This window comes from Phyllobates terribilis, unplaced genomic scaffold (assembly GCF_046119375.1).
Source record: "Phyllobates terribilis strain yellow unplaced genomic scaffold, ASM4611937v1 Scaffold_11__3_contigs__length_659146591, whole genome shotgun sequence".
Lineage (NCBI taxonomy): Eukaryota > Metazoa > Chordata > Amphibia > Anura > Dendrobatidae > Phyllobates > Phyllobates terribilis.
In genome coordinates, this window is record NW_027362771.1 from 192,471,766 (window position 1) to 192,490,234 (window position 18,469).

General features: G+C 38.9%; 1 protein-coding gene across 5 annotated transcripts in view; it reads left to right on the plus strand.

The window, feature by feature from the left end:
• The window catches only part of TFEC (transcription factor EC), a 113,821-nt gene extending 98,220 nt beyond the window's left edge, over positions 1-15,601 (plus strand). For all 5 annotated transcript variants that reach the window (XM_073651923.1, XM_073651919.1, XM_073651921.1 and 2 more), the window contains 4 exons: positions 3,294-3,350; positions 3,665-3,740; positions 11,840-11,987; positions 14,034-15,601. In XM_073651923.1, coding sequence (XP_073508024.1) covers positions 3,294-3,350; positions 3,665-3,740; positions 11,840-11,987; positions 14,034-14,384 — 632 coding nt within the window. In that variant the 3' untranslated portion in view covers positions 14,385-15,601. The remainder of the gene's footprint in view (positions 1-3,293; positions 3,351-3,664; positions 3,741-11,839; positions 11,988-14,033) is intronic.
• The last annotated feature ends 2,868 nt before the right edge of the window (positions 15,602-18,469 follow it).

Sequence of the window (18,469 nt, forward strand, 5' to 3'; positions counted from 1 at the left end):
TAGATGCAGAAAAAAATTATATTCAGTTTGCAACCTGATGGAGGTCAGTATAGATGGACTAATAGAACAAGTCCCACACACTGCTAGAAGGCCAAATATTTTTTCAGAGCTAGATGCAGAAAAATATTATATTCAATTTGCAACCTGATGGAGGTCAGTATAGATGGACTAATACACCAAGTCCCACACACTGCTAGAAGCCCAAATATTTTTTCAGAGCTAGAAGCAGCAAAAAATTATATTCAATTTGCAACCTGATGGAGGTCAGTATAGATGGAATAATAGAACAAGTCCCACACACAGCTAGAAGCCCAAATATTTTTTCAGAGGTAGATGCAGAAAAAAATGATATTCAGTTTGCAACCTGATGGAGGTCAGTATAGATGGACTAATAGAGCAAGTCCCACACACTGCTAGAAGGCCAAATATTTTTTCAGAGCTAGATGCAGACAAAAAATTATTTTGAATTTGCAACCTGATGGAGGTCAGTATAGATGGACTAGTAGAACAAGTCCCACACACTGCTAGAAGGACAAATATTTTTTCAGAGCTAGATGCAGAAAAAAATTATATTCAATTTGCAACCTGATGGAGGTCAGTATAGATGGACTAATAGACCAAGTCCCACACACTGCTAGAAGGCCAAATATTTTTTCAGAGCTAGATGCAGACAAAAAAATATTTTTAATTTGCAACCTGATGGAGGTCAGTATAGATGGACTAATAGAACAAGTCCCACACACTGCTAGAAGCCCAAATATTTTTTCAGAGGTAGATGCAGAAAAAAATTATATTCAGTTTGCAACCTGATGGAGGTCAGTATAGATGAACTAATAGAACAAGTCCCACACACTGCTAGAAGGCCAAATATTTTTTCAGAGCTAGATGCAGATAAAAATTATTTTTAATTTGCAACCTGATGGAGGTCAGTATAGATGGACTAATAAAACAAGTCCCACACACTGCTAGAAGCCCAAATATTTTTTCAGAAGTAGATGCAGAAAAAAATTATATTCAGTTTGCAACCTGATGGAGGTCAGTATAGATGGACTAGTAGAACAAGTCCCACACACTGCTAGAAGGACAAATATTTTTTCAGAGCTAGATGCAGATAAAAATTATTTTTAATTTGCATCCTGATGGAGGTCAGTATAGATGGACTAGTAGAACAAGTCCCACACACTGCTAGAAGCCCAAATATTTTTTCAGAGCTAGATGCAGATAAAATTATTTTTAATTTGCAACCTGATGGAGGTCAGTATAGATGGACTAGTAGAACAAGTCCCACACACTGCTAGAAGGACAAATATTTTTTCAGAGCTAGATGCAGAAAAAAATTATATTCAATTTGCAACCTTATGGAGTATAGATGGACTAATAGAATGATGCTATGCCCAAAAGGTTTTACTTCACTAAGTGCAGTAAAAAAATTGGTATTCTATACACAGGTGGTGTATCTTGCAACACAGATAGGCTACTCCACTGACTAACACACTCTGCAATAGGCCAAAAAGGATTAGCTTTGCTAGATTCAGCCAAATGCTGTGAAAAAAACTTGCACAGCACTGGCACAGACCTGCCTGGCAAAAACTGATAGGAACTGATGTAACTTAGTCCTGAAAAGGACTGCAATTACAATTAGTCTTTACTCCCACAACCTATCTATTTAAGAGCACAGACCAGCCTGATAAAAGTCGTAGGAAATGCTGTAACCTAGTCCTTAAAAGGACTGCAATCACAACTATTCCCTACTCCCAAGCTATCTGTAGATTTGTGCGAAAATTGGCTTGAAATTAACAAGGTATAGCGCACACAGCAACAGCGGTGCCGTCTAACACGCAGCTGCAGCAGTGAGAAAATGGTGGCGACGGGGAAAATGGCTGGGTCTTATAGGGCAAGGACATGTGACATACACTGCCAATGACACATGCCCTTGCTTGTGTGAAAAAAAGCACTTTGCTCCGTGTGTGCCCTGCTGATAGGCTGACAGATTGCACCTCCCCACTGTAAATGCGGGAAAGAGAAAAAAAAATGGAGATTTTCATTATTCCTGCAGAGATCCATCCCCTGCCCCTCCCCCCACCCCGCTGTACACTCAAACTGCATATTAACATTAATTTTCATCATTACTGAGAAAAAATCCAGTTATGATTTTGGTGCACGAACAGTTATCGAACATAACCTCGAACAGCCGAATTTTTCTCAAATCGTTTGTGTTCGCCGAACGGCTCGAACACCGCCCAAAACAGCTCGAATTTGAGATTGGCGAACAGTTCGAGTCGAACAACGCTCATCTCTATCAATTACAGGCCTCTCTCATCTTTTTAAGTGGGAGGACTTGCACAATTGGTGGCTGACTAAATACTTTTTTCCCCACTGTACATTAATGAATAATAGCACTTTTTTTAATTTTAAAAGGACATATAGTGGCAGAGAACCTAATGAATTTTTACTTTTCCCTGCAGTAGTTACAAAGTTAGAAACAGTGTTTTCCTAATGGAAAAACCCATCAAGCAATTGTTGTTGTGGTTTTATCATATCATGTGATGATGTAACTAATACAATATGCTGGTGCCAATTTGCTTCTCGTGTTTTCAATTACCGTGTGTGTGTTTTCATGTAATTTGGTTTTGAATTTAATCATCTCTACAGAATTAATAAATTAAATATCCTAAATGCTAGCTAGGTACTTACAAAATACAGTTTTTAAACATATAAAAAGCCAACAAAACAATATATCTTGTAAAGAACTCTTGTACTCTATATAATAATGCAATTCTATTGCGTTGGTTATAGGAAAATGAGATTTTCCATTATACTAGTGGTAATGGGATGGAAGATGTAAAAGGAAGCATGTTTGTCATGCAATTCTATCTATGTTGTTGCCTTTGTAAATAGGTCCCTTACTTGTTCTCCATATGCCTCCTTTGCTTTGACATTCCATTGTCAATGGTAACATCCATGTGGACTTTAGTGGTAATACATGCTCAGTGAAGTTTTAACCTTGTCACTATCCCACTTACTGGAGCCTCTGCGCACGCACCACTTTCTGAAAGGAAACTGTGGTGTGGCATTACAGTCCAGTTTTGGAGTACATGACCACAGATTTGACAAAATTTGGGAGAGTGGCATTTGACACTGTGCAGCTGGTATGGGTAAAAAAAAAGTAAATTGTGTAAAAGAAAAGCACCATTAGGAATATTTCCAGTATAATATATGGTCTACAATAGTACCTTTAAGCTTAGTAGGATTACCCCTTTAATGTGTGTTTTTTTTTGTTTGTTTTTTTTAAGATACGGATACAAGAGCCATGGCCAAAGAGCGACAGAAGAAGGATAATCATAATCTTAGTAAGGATGACAATGTCTTATAAATTGGATATTGCTCCTTATAAACTGTTGAGATGTCAATGCTTATATTGTGTCAGCATTAACACTTTGTTAGAATATATTAGTCCGATTTTCTGCAAAAACTTTAGCAGAACTTTTATGCACTATTCACTTTGTTTAATTTCCATATATTTTTGGGCTAATTACCTATAACATCCTAAAAATGTCCTATTAAACTGTTGCTTTTAATGATTAACTGAGTTACAGATAAATATCCAGGGATCTAGAAAATCTAGGCTGAAATAAGCCTTCATGAAATATTCATTGTTTTTCAGTCGAACGGAGGAGACGTTATAATATTAACTACAGGATTAAAGAACTTGGAACACTGATCCCAAAGACAAATGATCCGTGAGTTTACAGTAAATTCACTTACTTTATTTCTAACATTTTTAATATATACTTGACGGTTCAGTATTAAATTTATTGTTATGTCAGGAGAAAAACTGCTTCAATTCTGTTTATGCTAAGATGGCAGGTCATAAAAGAACCTTATGTATCTGCACAATAACTTTAAATGGAACCTGTCACATGGTACATGCAGTCCGATCTTTGGACAGCCTGGTATAGAGAAGGAGAGGCTGAGCAGAATGATATATAGGTTTATTGGAAAAGATTCAGTATAACTTGTTCTTTACTCATTGAAATCCCTGGTGTCTGTATGTAGTCCAGTGGGAGGTCCTACTAGTGATTGACAGCTATCTCTGCATGCATAGTCATACAGGGAAGACTGCAATCACTGAATAGGACTGTCCATTTTGACTCATTCATACAAACACCGGGGATTTAAAGATCAAAATGCAAGTGTAACTGGAAATTTTCCCACAAAAAGTATATCAATCTGCTCAGCTCCTCCTGCTCTATAACGTCCTGTCTGCAGATCAGATATCACTTTCAATATGAAGAATTTGTTTTATACTTGAAGGGAAAATACATATAAATTAATGACTGATCAACAGGCATCTCCCCTTGTAGTTCCTGGGGGAGATTCATCAAAAGAGGTGCAAAGGAGAAGTTGCCAAACAGCTACAAATCAGATCTCAGCTGACCTTATTTATGTATGTGCTATTTTGAAATGTAAAAAGCAATCTGACTGTTTTAATGGGCAACTGCTTCACCCCTACTGTATGTACATACTGCATGCACTTAAATTAGGGCATGATTTCTGGGGTTCCTTTTAAAGAAAAGGGTTTTATTGTGTACAGTTAGGTCCATATATATTTGGACAGAGACAACATTTTTCTAATTTTGGTTCTAGACATTACCACAATGAATTTTAAACAAAACAATTCAGATGCAGTTGAAGTTCAGACTTTCAGCTTTCATTTGAGGGTATCCACATTAAAATTGGATGAAGGGTTTAGGAGTTTCAGCTCCTTAACATGTGCCACCCTGTTTTTAAAGGGACCAAAAGTAATTGGACAATTGACTCCAAGGCTATTTCATGGACAGGTGTGGGCAATCCCTTCATTATGTCATTCTCAATTAAGCAGATAAAAGGCCTGGAGTTGATTTGAGGTGTGGTGCTTTCATTTGGAAGGTTTTGCTGTGAAGTAAACATGCGGTCAAAGGAGCTCTCTATGCAGGTGAAACAAGCCATCCTTAAGCTGCAAAAACAGAAAAAACCCATCCGAGAAATTGCTGCAATATTAGGAGTGGCAAAATCTACAGTTTGGTACATCCTGAGAAAGAAAGAAAGCACTGGTGAACTCATCAATGCAAAAAGACCTGGGCGCCCATGGAAGACAACAGTGGTGGATGATCGCAGAATAATCTCCATGGTGAAGAGAAACCCCTTCACAACAGCCAACCAAGTGAACAACACTCTCCAGGAGGTAGGCGTATCAATATCCAAATCTACCATAAAGAGAAGACTGCATGAAAGTAAATACAGAGGGTTCACAGCACGGTGCAAGCCACTCATAAGCATCAAGAATAAAAAGGCTAGACTGGACTTTGCTAAAAAAACATCTAAAAAAGCCAGGACAGTTCTGGAAGAACATTATTTGGACAGATGAAACCAAGATCAACCTCTACCAGAATGATAGAAAGAGAAAAGTATGGTGAAGGCATGGTACAGCTCATGATCCAAAGCATACCACATCATCTGTAAAACACGGCGGAGGCAGTGTGATGGCTTGGGCATGCGTGGCTGCCAGTGGCACTGGGTCACTAGTGTTTACTGATGATGTGACACAGGACAGAAGCAGCCGAATGAATTCTGATGTATTCAGAGCCATACTGTGTGCTCAGATCCAGCCAAATGCAGCCAAACTGATTGGTCGTCGTTTCATACTACATATGGACAATGACCCAAAACATAAAGCAAAAGCAACCCAGGAGTTTATTAAAGCAAAGAAGTGGAATATTCTTGAATGGCCAAGTCAGTCACCAGATCTCAACCCAATTGAGCATGCATTTCACTTGTTAAAGACTAAACTTCAGACAGAAAGGCCCACAAACAAACAGCAACTGAAAACCACCGCAGTAAAGGCCAGGCAGAGCATCAAAAAGGAGGAAACACAACGTCTGGTGATGTCCATGAGTTCAAGACTTCAGGCAGTCATTACCAACAAAGGGTTTTCAACCAAGTACTAGAAATGAACATTTTATTTACAATTATTTAATTTGTCCAATTACTTTTGGTCCCTTTAAAAACAGGGTGGCACATGTTAAGGAGCTGAAATTCCTAAACCCTTCATCCAATTTTAATGTGGATACCCTCAAATGAAAGCTGAAAGTCTGAACTTCAACTGCATCTGAATTGTTTTGTTTAAAATTCATTGTGGTAATGTCTAGAACCAAAATTAGAAAAATGTTGTCTCTGTCCAAATATCTATGGACCTAACTGTATGTTAGGTATTTCAAGCTTTATTTAAAAATTGATGGAGTTTTAGACAACTAGATTCAAACCAATATTAGCAAGGTGCCCACTGTGTACTTACAATTTCTCATTTTGCCCTTTAACGCAGTTAATTCTTCTTTTTTCCATTAGGTCTATAACATCATATGTTTAAAAACCTACTAGCTGAATCCTTCTAAGCTCTATTTAGAAGAGGAAGTACATTTTCCCTGCATTATTAATATTATTAATTTATATAGAACCATTGATTCCATGATGCTGTACATAAGAAGGGGTTACATGCAAAATACAGATATCACTTACAGTAAATGAACTAACAAGGATAGACTGGTAAAGAGGGAAGAGGACCCTGCCCTTGCGGGATTACATTCTACAGGATGATGGGGAAGGAGACAGTAGGTTGGGGGTTGCAGCAGCTTTGGTGGTGATGGTGCGGCAGCAAGCAAGGTGATTGCAGGTTGTAAGCTTTCTTGAAGAGATGGGTTTTCGGGTTCCATCTGAAGGATCCGAATGTGGCTCATAATTGGATGTGTTGAGGCACAGAATTCCAGAGGATGGGGGATATTCAGGAGAAGTCTTGGAGGCGATTGGGTGAGGAAGGATTAAGTGTGGAGGAAAGGAGCTGGTCTTGCGAGGACCGGAGATAATGTAAGGGAACATATCGGGAGATTAGTTCAGAAATGTATGGAGGAGAAAGGTTATGAATGGCTTTATTTGTCAGTGTTAGTAGTTTGAACTGGATACGCTGGGCAAATGGGAGCCAGTGAAGGGATTTGAAAAGGGGGGTAGCAGAGGAGTAGCGAGGAGAGAGATGAACTAGTTGGGAAGCAGAGTTAAGGACAGACTGGAGAGGTGCAAGAGTGTTAGCATGTAGGCCACAGAGGAGGATGTTGCAATAGTCGAGGCGGGAGATGATGAGGGCATGCACAAGCAGTTTAGTATATTGAAGGTTGAGGAAAGGACAGATTCTGGAAATATTTTTAAGCTGGAGGCGACAGGAGGTGGCGAAGGCTTGGATGTGTGGTTAAAAAGACAGAGCAGAGTCGAGGGTTACGCCGAGGCAGCGGATTTCTGGTTAAGAGTGATGTAATTTATTGTGATAGATAGATCAGATGGGGAAGTTACGCGAGATGGGGGAATGATGATGAGTTCAGATTTGTCCACATTGAGTTTGAGGAAGCGAGAGGAGGAGAAGGAGGATATGGCTGATAGACACGCTGGGATTCTGGACAGCAGATAGGTGACGTCTGGGCCAGAGAGGTAGATCTGAGTGTCATCAGCGTATAAGTGGTACTGGAAACTATGGGACTTTATGAGCTGTTCCAGGCCAAGGGTATAGATGGAGAAGAGTAGGGGTCCTAGGATGGAGCATTAAGGGACTTCAACAGAGAGAGGGTGGGATGAGTAGGTAGTGTGGGATTGGGAGACGCTAAATGTGCGGTTGCAAAGGTATGAGGAGATCCAGGATAGGGCATGGTCTTTGACACCAAAGGAAGAGGGAATCTGTAGTAGAAGGCAGTGGTCAACTGTGTTGAAGGCAGATGACAGGTCTAGAAAGAGGAGTATGGAGAATTGTCGGTTAACTTTGGCTGGAAGTGTTAGAACCCTCCTGTTTGTTTTTTCCATCTTGTGTTTTGCGGTCACGTGACCATCTGCCTTTATATTCCAGCTCCGCCCTTCTGCCTGTTCTGGACTTCAGTGCTTGACTGTTTCTCTAGCCTGGTGCTTCGGTGCCTTTCTCTGTCAGTTCGCTTGGTCCTTCTGGGACCTCTAGTACCTTTTTTCTGTTTGTCTTTTTGTGCTCTGCAACTACCTCTCTGTTTAGGAGGTGTCCCATTTTTGTCCCAGTCCTTAGTTCTTTTAGGGACGACTCACTTAATGCTATAGGTCTTCGTTCAGACTAGCCGAGGACTAAGGCGGGTCTGTTCGCTAGGAACAGGCAGCCCACTACATCGTAGGGATTCAGCTTAGTCTTACTGTAGGGACAGCTTTCCCCTATCTTTCCTTAGTTCATGTTGCAGATCATAACAGTAAGTAAGTCATTAGTAATTTTGGGAAGAGCAGTTTTGGTGGAATGGTAGGGACGGAAGCCTTATTATTAGTTATCGAAGAGAGAGTTAGATGAGTGGTGAGAGGAAAGTTCAGCGTGAACATGTTGCTCAAGGAGTTAGGAGACAAATGGGAGCAGCCATATGAGGCGATAGCTGGACAAAGCGGTTGGGTCGAGAGATTGCTTTTTGAGGATGGGCATGATTGTGGCATGTTTGAAAGCAGAGGGGCAATTACCAGAAGTTAGTGATAGGTTGAAGAGATAGGTAAGGGATGGGATGAATGTGGGGGTGAGGTTGGGGAGGAGGTGGGATGGGATCGGGTCAAGTGCACAAGTGGTGAGATGTGATTTGGAGAAGAGGTGGGTAAGCTCTCCTTCAGTGATGTTGGAGAGGGAGGTTATGTGGGAAAGGCAATTGTCTGGAAAACAAAGGGGTTGTGGTGGTCGGACAATGAAGGCTTGCCTTGTTTGGTCAATCTTGTTTTTGAAGTGTGTGGCAAAGTCCTCTGCAGAAGGGAGGGAGGTCGGAGGGGGCAGTGGAGGGTGGAGGAGGGAGTTAAAAGTGTTGAATAGTTGTTTGGGTCTGTAGGATAAGGAAGATATGAGGGCTGTGAAGTAGGCCCATTTAATAGAGGTGAGGGCTGATATGAATGCGAGTGATGCTTGTTTGAACGCATTGAAGTCATCTTGTGAATGTGTTTTCTTACAACGCCGCTCTGCAACCCTGGACGCTTTCCGAAGATTTTTAGTGAGGTTATTGTGCCATGGTTGTCTATTGATATGTCGTACTCTGCCATGCACAAGAGGGGCGACCTAGTCAATAGCTGATGTGAGAGTGGCATTCTAGAAAGCAGTGGTGCTGTCTGTGTAGTGTCTGTGGAGTGAAGAAATGGATGTCAGTGGTAGAATATAGTCGGAGAGTGTGTGAGTGTCTAGATGTGCAAGGTTTCTGCAGGGGTGTGCTAGTTGCTAGACATGGGTGACAGGTGAGGAGGACAGGGATGATAAAGTGAGTAGATGGTGGTCAGATAGTTGGAGAGGGAGATTGAGAGGTTAGATAGGGAGCAGAGTTGAGTGAAGATAAGGTCCAGTGTATGTCCATCTGTGTGGGTAGCTGAGGACTGGTGTGTGCCAGTGGGGATGTTGAAATCGGCCATGATAATGGTGGGAGTGTCAGTAGACAGAAAGTGAAGAAGCCAGGTGGGGAATTAGTCAATAAAGGGAGTGACCGGGCCTGGAGGTCTGTATATGAAAGCCACTTGGATGTTGGAGGGAGAGTAGATGCGGACAGAGTGGACTTCAAAAGAAGGGAGGGAAGGTGGAGGTGGGATTGGGTTGAAAATGCAGTTGATAAAAAGGAGAAGACCCACTCTTCCACCATGTCTGTTACCAGGGCGAGGAATGTGAGTGAAGTACAATGCACCATAACACAGCGCAGCAGGGAAGGCAGTGTTGGAGGGTGTCAGCCATGTTTCAGTGATGCCCAGGAAGGAGAGATTACGAAAGGTAAAGAGGTCATGAATAACATGTAGCTTATTGCAGACAGACCAGGTGTTCCAGAGTGCCCCAGGGAGAGGGAACAGGGGAGTGGGCGTCAAGGGCACATGTTTAATGTAGGAGAGATTGCGGTAGTTTGTATTTGATTGGGAGCGATAGGAGGGGTAGTTAGTGGAGGGTGTAAGCTGTGGGGGTCCAGTATTGGGAGATATATCACCAAATTAGAAAACGGGAAAAAGGCAATGGTACTCACCAGCCGAGATATCAAGAAAACTGCACACCAGGATGCAGCCGGCCCCCTTTTGTAAGAAGGAGGTAACACAGGTGCAGAATGCTGATGAACAATCACTCTCATCCCCTCTCACTGGAGGAGCGACTGCCTAGCACTAAAACTGCACACAGATGAAACTTGCAATAGGGCGCAATTCACAAACTCGCGGCACTGTGCCTACTCAGCATCCTATTACACGCCCCTACTATTCGAGATATATCGCCAGCAGTGAGAAGAAACAGAGAGAGGGAGAGCAAGTGAGAGAAGGAAAGTGGCCTGCATGACTCATGAGCCACTGCAAAAGTCCCTGGCACGGAAGAGGGAGCAAAAGGGTCAGGGGTTGAAGAGGGGAATGATTTATGTGGGGAAAAGAGACTTCCTTTTTCTACATAGAGCAGAGAAAAGAGAAGAATTTACTGGGTAGAAAGGCAAAATGAGCAATTGTAAGTACACAGTGCTGTATAATATTGCAATATATTAAGAGGATTAAAAACGTTGATGAGACTGTTTCTTTAACAAAACCAATCATTCTCTAGATGCAGTTTTTTTTATTTTGTCTCCAAAGTTTTAACAAAACTGCCCCAATAGCTACATTTTTCTGTGCTACATATATGCATTTTTGCTTACATTTTTTTAAATCTATCTGATAATCTAATTTATAATTGTTGAGAAAGTATTCCAAATATACATATAAATATATTATTTACTTGTATTATATATATATATATATATATATATATATATATATATATATATATATACAGGGCAGCACAGTGGCTCAGTGGTTAGTACTGCAGCCTTGCAGCGCTGGGGTCCTGGGTTTAAATCCCACCAAGGACAACATCTGCATGGAGTTTGTATGTTTTCCCTGTGTTTGCGTGGGTTTCCTCCAGGTTCTTCCCACACTCCAAAGACATACTGAAGCGCTGTGGAATTAATGGCGCTATATAAGTGAGTTAAATAAATAAATATATATATACTTTTTTTCTATTTTATCTTCTGTCTACATAGTCCTTCCTGCCGTTTCTACATCAGAAGCATTCTCTTCACTCCAGCTCTGGTGATACTACAATACACTTTTTGTACCAATGCACATTTATCAATAAAGGTTCCCCATTGCATCCTGGCATTTACTTTATTGTACAGATAATTATGTTTATATAAGATTAGATTCAAGCTGGTAGATTTGATGGTCTTAATACATAGCTAAAATAAATAGCAGAATAGAAGTTTCCTTTGATGTTCTACTTTGATATTATGTACACTTTTAAATAAGAATCACCACTGAGAATACAGTTTATTTTACTTTAACAATGAAACACTCTCCCTTTCCTGAAAAGAGTCAAATGTAAAGAATATTATACTAAAAATGATCTTTTAAAATGTAATCTGAAGTCCTTGGCAATGTACATTTTCTTCTCCATTAATGCATAAGTACTGCACATAGATTTTAATCTCAAAGTTAATAATAAAAGCAATTTTCACTTAAAATATAAAAACTGTAATGGTGGAATCATAATACATTTAGCGCTCTCACAAAAAGTCTCTCTATTAGTTTCTTTTGACACATATTTTCATTCCAGGATCAATTTTACTATATAAGGAGTTTTTAACTATTCTATTAAAATTTCCATTCAGAAGCAATAATATCTAACAGTGAATAATAGTCATGTAAATCATTATTTCAGGTTAATGTAAAAGATTTTGTAAGTTCTTATGAATTCTGCTGATGTGCACAATTGTGAAAAGGTTATTTCGCCATTTTGCAGTGATATGCGCTGGAACAAAGGAACTATTTTAAAAGCTTCAGTTGAATACATCAAATGGCTACAAAAAGAACAACAAAAGGGCAGAGAATTAGAACATAGACAGAAAAAATTAGAACAAGCCAACAGAAGATTGCTGCTGCGTATTCAGGTTGGTTAAGTACGAGAAAGTTCTGGAAATTATCCCCACCTATTCTTCCTATAGATATATATTTATTAGAACAATTACCGTCTGGAGCCTTTTATAGTGATAGAATGTGCTTAACCTTTTACAAACATACTATATTGTATTCTGACATTGCTCAATGACAAGAGGTTTGATTTGAAACCTGTTAGGTGCTAAAAATGAAGGACAAAAATTTATGTCACTTCACAGTACAAAATGAGGTATAGAAAAAATGTTTTTCCTTGAAGAGAAATATCAGCAGTTCTTTGGTTTACATCAACATTGTCTTTTAACTGAGCACCCAGTTTGTAATTTATATAGTTATAAAATGTGAAAATTTATATATCTAATAATGAGTTTTCTAAGCTTCATTTATTTAAGTGTACTAAAGATTAAAAAAAAACTGATATATTAAGGTGTTTATGCCAGACTTCTGGCATAAAAACCTTAATAAATAACAATATTTTTGCGCAACTCAGAAGTTGCACAAAAATATTGCATCATTTGGAGTTTTCACGTTAGTCCTGGCCAGCTATACCAGTTTGGGCAGAACTTGGATGGGATGGGGCGTGGCTATACCCACTTACAAAATTATGACAAGTTATGCCATTCGAGAAAATTTACTGAAGAAATGTCCTCCAGGCTTGACTGAAGTACATTTGCGCCAAAGGCATGAGGCACTTATATGATGCATCTAATTCATTAAGTCATGTGCTCTTCCTAATGAATGGTCCTAGGTGCACCTTACACCAGTCCCTGTTCATTAAGACTGGGGTGCACAATGCCAGTTGTAATGAATCGGGGCCAAAGACTTAAAAGGAATCTGTTATCAGGCTATTGTCATCTAATCTAAGAACAGCATAATATAGAAACAGAGTCCCTGATTCCAGAGGGGTCACTTACTGGGCTAGTTCCCATAGTTTTGATAAAATCACTGTTTTATCTGCAGGAGATTATCATTAGAGGACTAGTTGGCTAGCTGCCAAGTAGTGAAGCATATTCCTGAGCTCTGCATAACCCCACCCCCACCACTGATTGGTAGATTTCTGTTTATACTGTACATGGGTTGAAAGCAGCCAATCAGTGGTGTGGGCGGGGTTATACCAAGCTCAATATTGAGATAACTGCTAGATCTGAAACATATAAACAGTGATTTTATCAAAATGACAGCAAACAACTCAGCAAGTCATGCATCACTGTAATCAAGGTCTCTGCCCCCACATCTTGCTGTTCTCAGGTGGAGTAACAAAAAATTGGTGACAGATTCCCTTTAAGGTGCATTTACACTAGCTAAATATCTTTTACAAATGTTCCTAGGAATCCTAGTTTCTCAATAATCTGCCATGGAAGCAGGCTTCCAACCCTCATTGGTTGGATGAAATGATTTTTACGTTTCCTTAAAAATCATTGTTCTCAGCAGCATGTTGTCCTGTGCAAACATGACGTACTGCCGAGAACAATGACAGTCTCTGGAGAGGTGAGTATGAATAATTTTTTTTATTTTTTATTTTTTACTTTATAATTCTCTTTTTACTTGCAGGTACCATGGTACCCGGGTTGGAGGAGAGTCTCCTCTTCTCCAGACCCGGGTACCATCCGCGCATTGAACCGCATAACATCCGCATGTATACATGCAAACATTATGCGGTTCAATGCAAGTCAATTGAAATCACGCCCAATTTGGCAGTGCTGCGAATTTTTCTGCAATGATAATCCGCAGCGGAAATCTCCGCAGCATGTGCACATGCGGATTATCCTTGGGATACATCCCAGACCTCTTAACAAGTGATTTTAATCTGCATTGTGGGCACTCAGCCTTACAGCGGAGCAGCACAATATGGAGTTCTAGGAAACGAATCTCTAGAATTGTCATTTTAGTGGCAGTGTAAATAACAGATATGACAGGAAGACTGATAAACTTTGATAAATTACTCTTGTAACAAAAATATATTTTGTTTCTAGCACCATGTAGGCAATTTTCTTTGTTATAAGGAAAATGAAATAATCCATACAATAATGTTTTCATTGTAGGAACTTGAAATACAAGCCCGAGCCCATGGTTTGCCAATGTCGACAATGTGTACTGTAGAATTAACTTCACAAGTCATCAAGAAACAAACATATGGAGAAAATATGTCTGAAGATTATGTTCATCAACTTCCAATGCCTATTGGACAAGCAACTGATTTATGTGATGGATCATTTTCCGATCCCCTCTCGCACTTTACAGATCTATCCTTCAGTGCTGCTTTAAAGGAACAGATGTTGGAGGAAATGTCTCCCTATGGCACAGACCCTTTTCTTTCTGCAACGTCACCTGACCTTTCCAAAGGAAGCAGCAGAAGGAGCAGTTTCAGCTCTGAGGATGGTGATGAACTATGAGCTCAATGTACGGACCTTAAAAATGGTAGCACGTAACCTGTAATCTGCTATCAGGACTTATGTTTTATACCTTATAAATAGACCAAAAGGTAAAGCACTTTTCAGTGCTGGGAATAAGTGCACAATGAACAACTCCATTCTCCAAAACATAAATGTCAAAGTGACATGTTTGTATATTATATTCTACACCCATTAAATTACATGGGCGTAAGTGATTTTCCACTATTACAGCTTCAATTAGTAAATACTGCTCAATATGTTGTCTACCTTGGGGCTAAAATCACCTGGTGATGGGATAGAAAAGCCTTAATGATTTTGTGCATATAAATTATAATATAACATTTCTCCTTTATAATTAAGTTGCCATTTTGCTACTTTAGTAAATGGATCATCCTGTTAGCAAATTTAATTAAGGGTCTTTGAAGGGCCATAGCAACAGATATTTACTGTAAAAAAGTATCAATTCTTACACTTCAGTATAATGAAAATGTTGTGGCCTTTCAAATGTGAAGAACTTATTTCCATTTTTCTAATTTCATAGTTGACTCGGATTTTCACCAAGAAATTGGTATTTTATATTTCTGCTTCACTGTTCTATAACATAATTTTACCAGTTTTAACTAACTCATTACAGTGTTAACCTTTTAGTTTATACTCCACGCACATTGTCATCTGGGGACCATTGTGTTGTGGCAGTCCCCAATATTATTATACTGGATAATAAGCAATGAGGCTAATGCATGAAAACTACTGCAGCCAAATAATACAATTGGCACTTCCTTAGCACAGATGAGAACATTAAAGCAGCACTCCAACATTTTTTGTTATATCGTGCAGCATAGGTTATTATTACAGGGTAATGTAGAGCCTCTGGTTTCTTATCTCTTGTGTATACCTGTTTTTGTTAATGTGCCATATCTGGGTTGTCTACAATCTTGACACTTTCTTCCTCTCTAAGATCGTTCCTGCAATGCAGACTACATATATTGTGATGCCAGAGCCTTATCTTTTCTTATAGTATATATGCTTCTATGTAATGGCAGTCAGTGATCGATCAGTGAGATAAAACTGCTGTCCCTGATGCCATGAGTAAGCACCACACAGATATGCTAGTTTGAAAGGCGTAGGCCATTGTTCCATTTTTCCAGGATGTTCTATTTTGAAGAGTCGCTATTTTTTAAATCTGGATGTTTCAATAAATATTAATGTTTTATTTATTTTTGGAAATTAAGCAGTGTTTTTTTTACAAATATGTTATTCCCTCTCCAACCGGGAATTTTCATTTGGGTACTTCTCACTGATACATCATTTATCTGAGAGGTAACCTGAAAATATACTTATTTTTTTCTATTGTCCCCTGATATACAGTTTATTCTCAGTGTGCCCTATGTGCTGGACACTGCAGAATCTCAGTGTATCGTATGTTATGTATACAGTAATTTTAGTGTATCCTATGTTATATATACGGCAGTCTCGGTGTATCCTATGTGATACATATACAGCAGAGTCTCAGTGTATAATATGTGATATATATAGCAGTTTTAGTGTATCCTATGTGATGTATATATAACAGTCTCAATGTATCCCATGTGATGTATATAGTACAGTGTCACTGTATCCTATGTGATATATACAGGAGAGTCTCAGTGTATTCAATGTGATAAATATAATAGTCTCAGTGTATCCCATATGATGTATACAGCAGTCTCAGTGTATCCTATGTGATGTATCCTGCTGCCTCAGTGTAGCCTATGTGATGTACACAGTAGAGTCTCAGTGTATCCTATATGATGTATATAGCAGTTTCAGTGTATCCTATGTGATGTATCCAGCTGCCTCAGTGTAGCCTATGTGATGTACACAGTAGAGTCTCAGTGTATCCTATGTGATGAATTCAGTAGAGTCTCAGTGTATCCTCTATGATGCATACAGCAGTGTCAGTGTATCCTTTATGATGTATACCACAGTCTCAGTGTATCCTGTGTGATGTGTACAGCATTCTCAGTGTATCCTATGTGATGTATACAGTAGAGTGTCAGTATATAAAATGTGATGTATATAAAACAGTCTCAGTGTATCCTATGTGATGTATACAGCAAAGTCTGAGTTTTCCGTATGTGATACAATAGTCTCAATGCATCCAATGTGATGTATATTGCAGAGTCTCAGTATCTCCTGATGGTTTCAGCAAAGTCACAGTGCATCCTATGTTATTAATACAGGAGACTTTCAATGTATTTTATGTGACATTTTCAACACAGTCTCAGAGTATCCTATGTGATGTACACAGCAGTGTCAGTGTATAATGTGTGATTTATATGCAGCAGATTCTCAGTGTATCCTATGTGATGTACATACAGCAGAGTCTTAGTGTCTTAGTGTATTCTGTGTGATTTATATACAGCACTCTCAGTGTTCATATGTTATCATATGTATCATATATTAGGTATATACAGCAGTCTCAGTGTATCCTATGTTATGTATACAGTAAAGTTTCAGTGTTACTTATGTGATGTAAACAGCAGTGTCTTAGTACATCCAATGTTATGTATATAGCAGAGTCTCAGTATCACTTACACAATATTTACAGCAGAGTTGCAGTGCATTCAATGTAATGAATACAGCAGACTTTTAATGTATTTTATGCAATATTTTCAACACAGTCTCAGTGTATCCTATGTGATGTATACAGAAGTCTCAGTTTATCTTGTGTGATTGATATGTAACAGTTTCAATGTGTCCTAAGTGATGTATACAGTGTCTCAGTGTATCCTATGTGATGTATACAGAAGAGTCTCTATGTATCATATGTGGTTTACATGTAGCAGAGTCTTAGTTTATCCTGTGTGATTTATATGTAGCAGTCTTGGTGTCCTATGTGATGTATACAGCAGTTTCAGTGTATCATATGTGATGTATATACATAAGTCTCAGTGTATCCTTCTGATGTATACATTAGTCTCAGTGTATCCTTATGATATATACATTAGTCTCAGTGTATCCTATGTGATGTATACAGCACAGTCTCAGTGTATCATATGTGAGGTATATACAGCAGTCTCAGTGTATCCTTCTGATGTATATATTAGTCTCAGTGTATCCTTCTGATGTATACATTAGTCTCAGTGTATCCTATGTGATGTATATAATAGTTACACAGTGCATCCAGTAATGTATATGGCAACTTCAGTATGTATCACCTACTATATCTCAGTTCTCTTATATGATACAGGTATAATAGGCCAAATTTATGAAACTGTTTAAAAGAAAATTTACTTTGCTGCCTATAACAGCTAATCACAGCGCTTCTGTGAAATGAAAGCTGCTCTATGATTGGTTGCTATAGACAAAAAATATAGTTTTTATTTAGACAGTTTCATAAGTCTTCACCCATATCTTTAGTTTTATTGGAGGACATATTGAGGGAACAAGGAAAGTACAGCTGGGAGGAGGTGAGTCTGAGAACTGCCATTCTATAGATTCTATAGGTAAGAAAGTGCACAGAAAGTCATAGCCTGACTTCCTGTCTACACATTAACTCATGCACTGGACTGGTTATCAGACAGGAAATCACATGACCCAACTTCCTATAATGAAGGATGTATAGCTGCAACTGAATTGTGATTACATAAATTAAACAGTGAATTCATTGATTGTAAGCATTATATGTGAAAAACAAAAAATGCTGGAGTGCTCCTTTAAACATATTTTTGGCTGTAATACTGTACTCTTAATTCAATAGTGCTAGTAAGACATGTTTACCAACACTAAACCAATACCACCAATAAGCTATAAATGTATATGCTGTAAAACTGTTCTAATTGCACTGATGAATGGGCGTAAGTGATTTTTGGAAGAAGATGCCTGTTGTTTTATTGCAGCAATTAGCTCTCCAGTACTACCCCATGTAAGCACAACGTTAAAAAATATAAATGAATATCTGTATTAGTAGATATTCCATTAAATTTATACTATCAGACAAAATGGTTCCTAATATTTAGCTAAATGGAGTCTGTCAGCACAAAATGACTGTTCTAACCAAGCACAGGTGTGCGGTGTACTCTTGGTGTGGCCAAACCATTCAG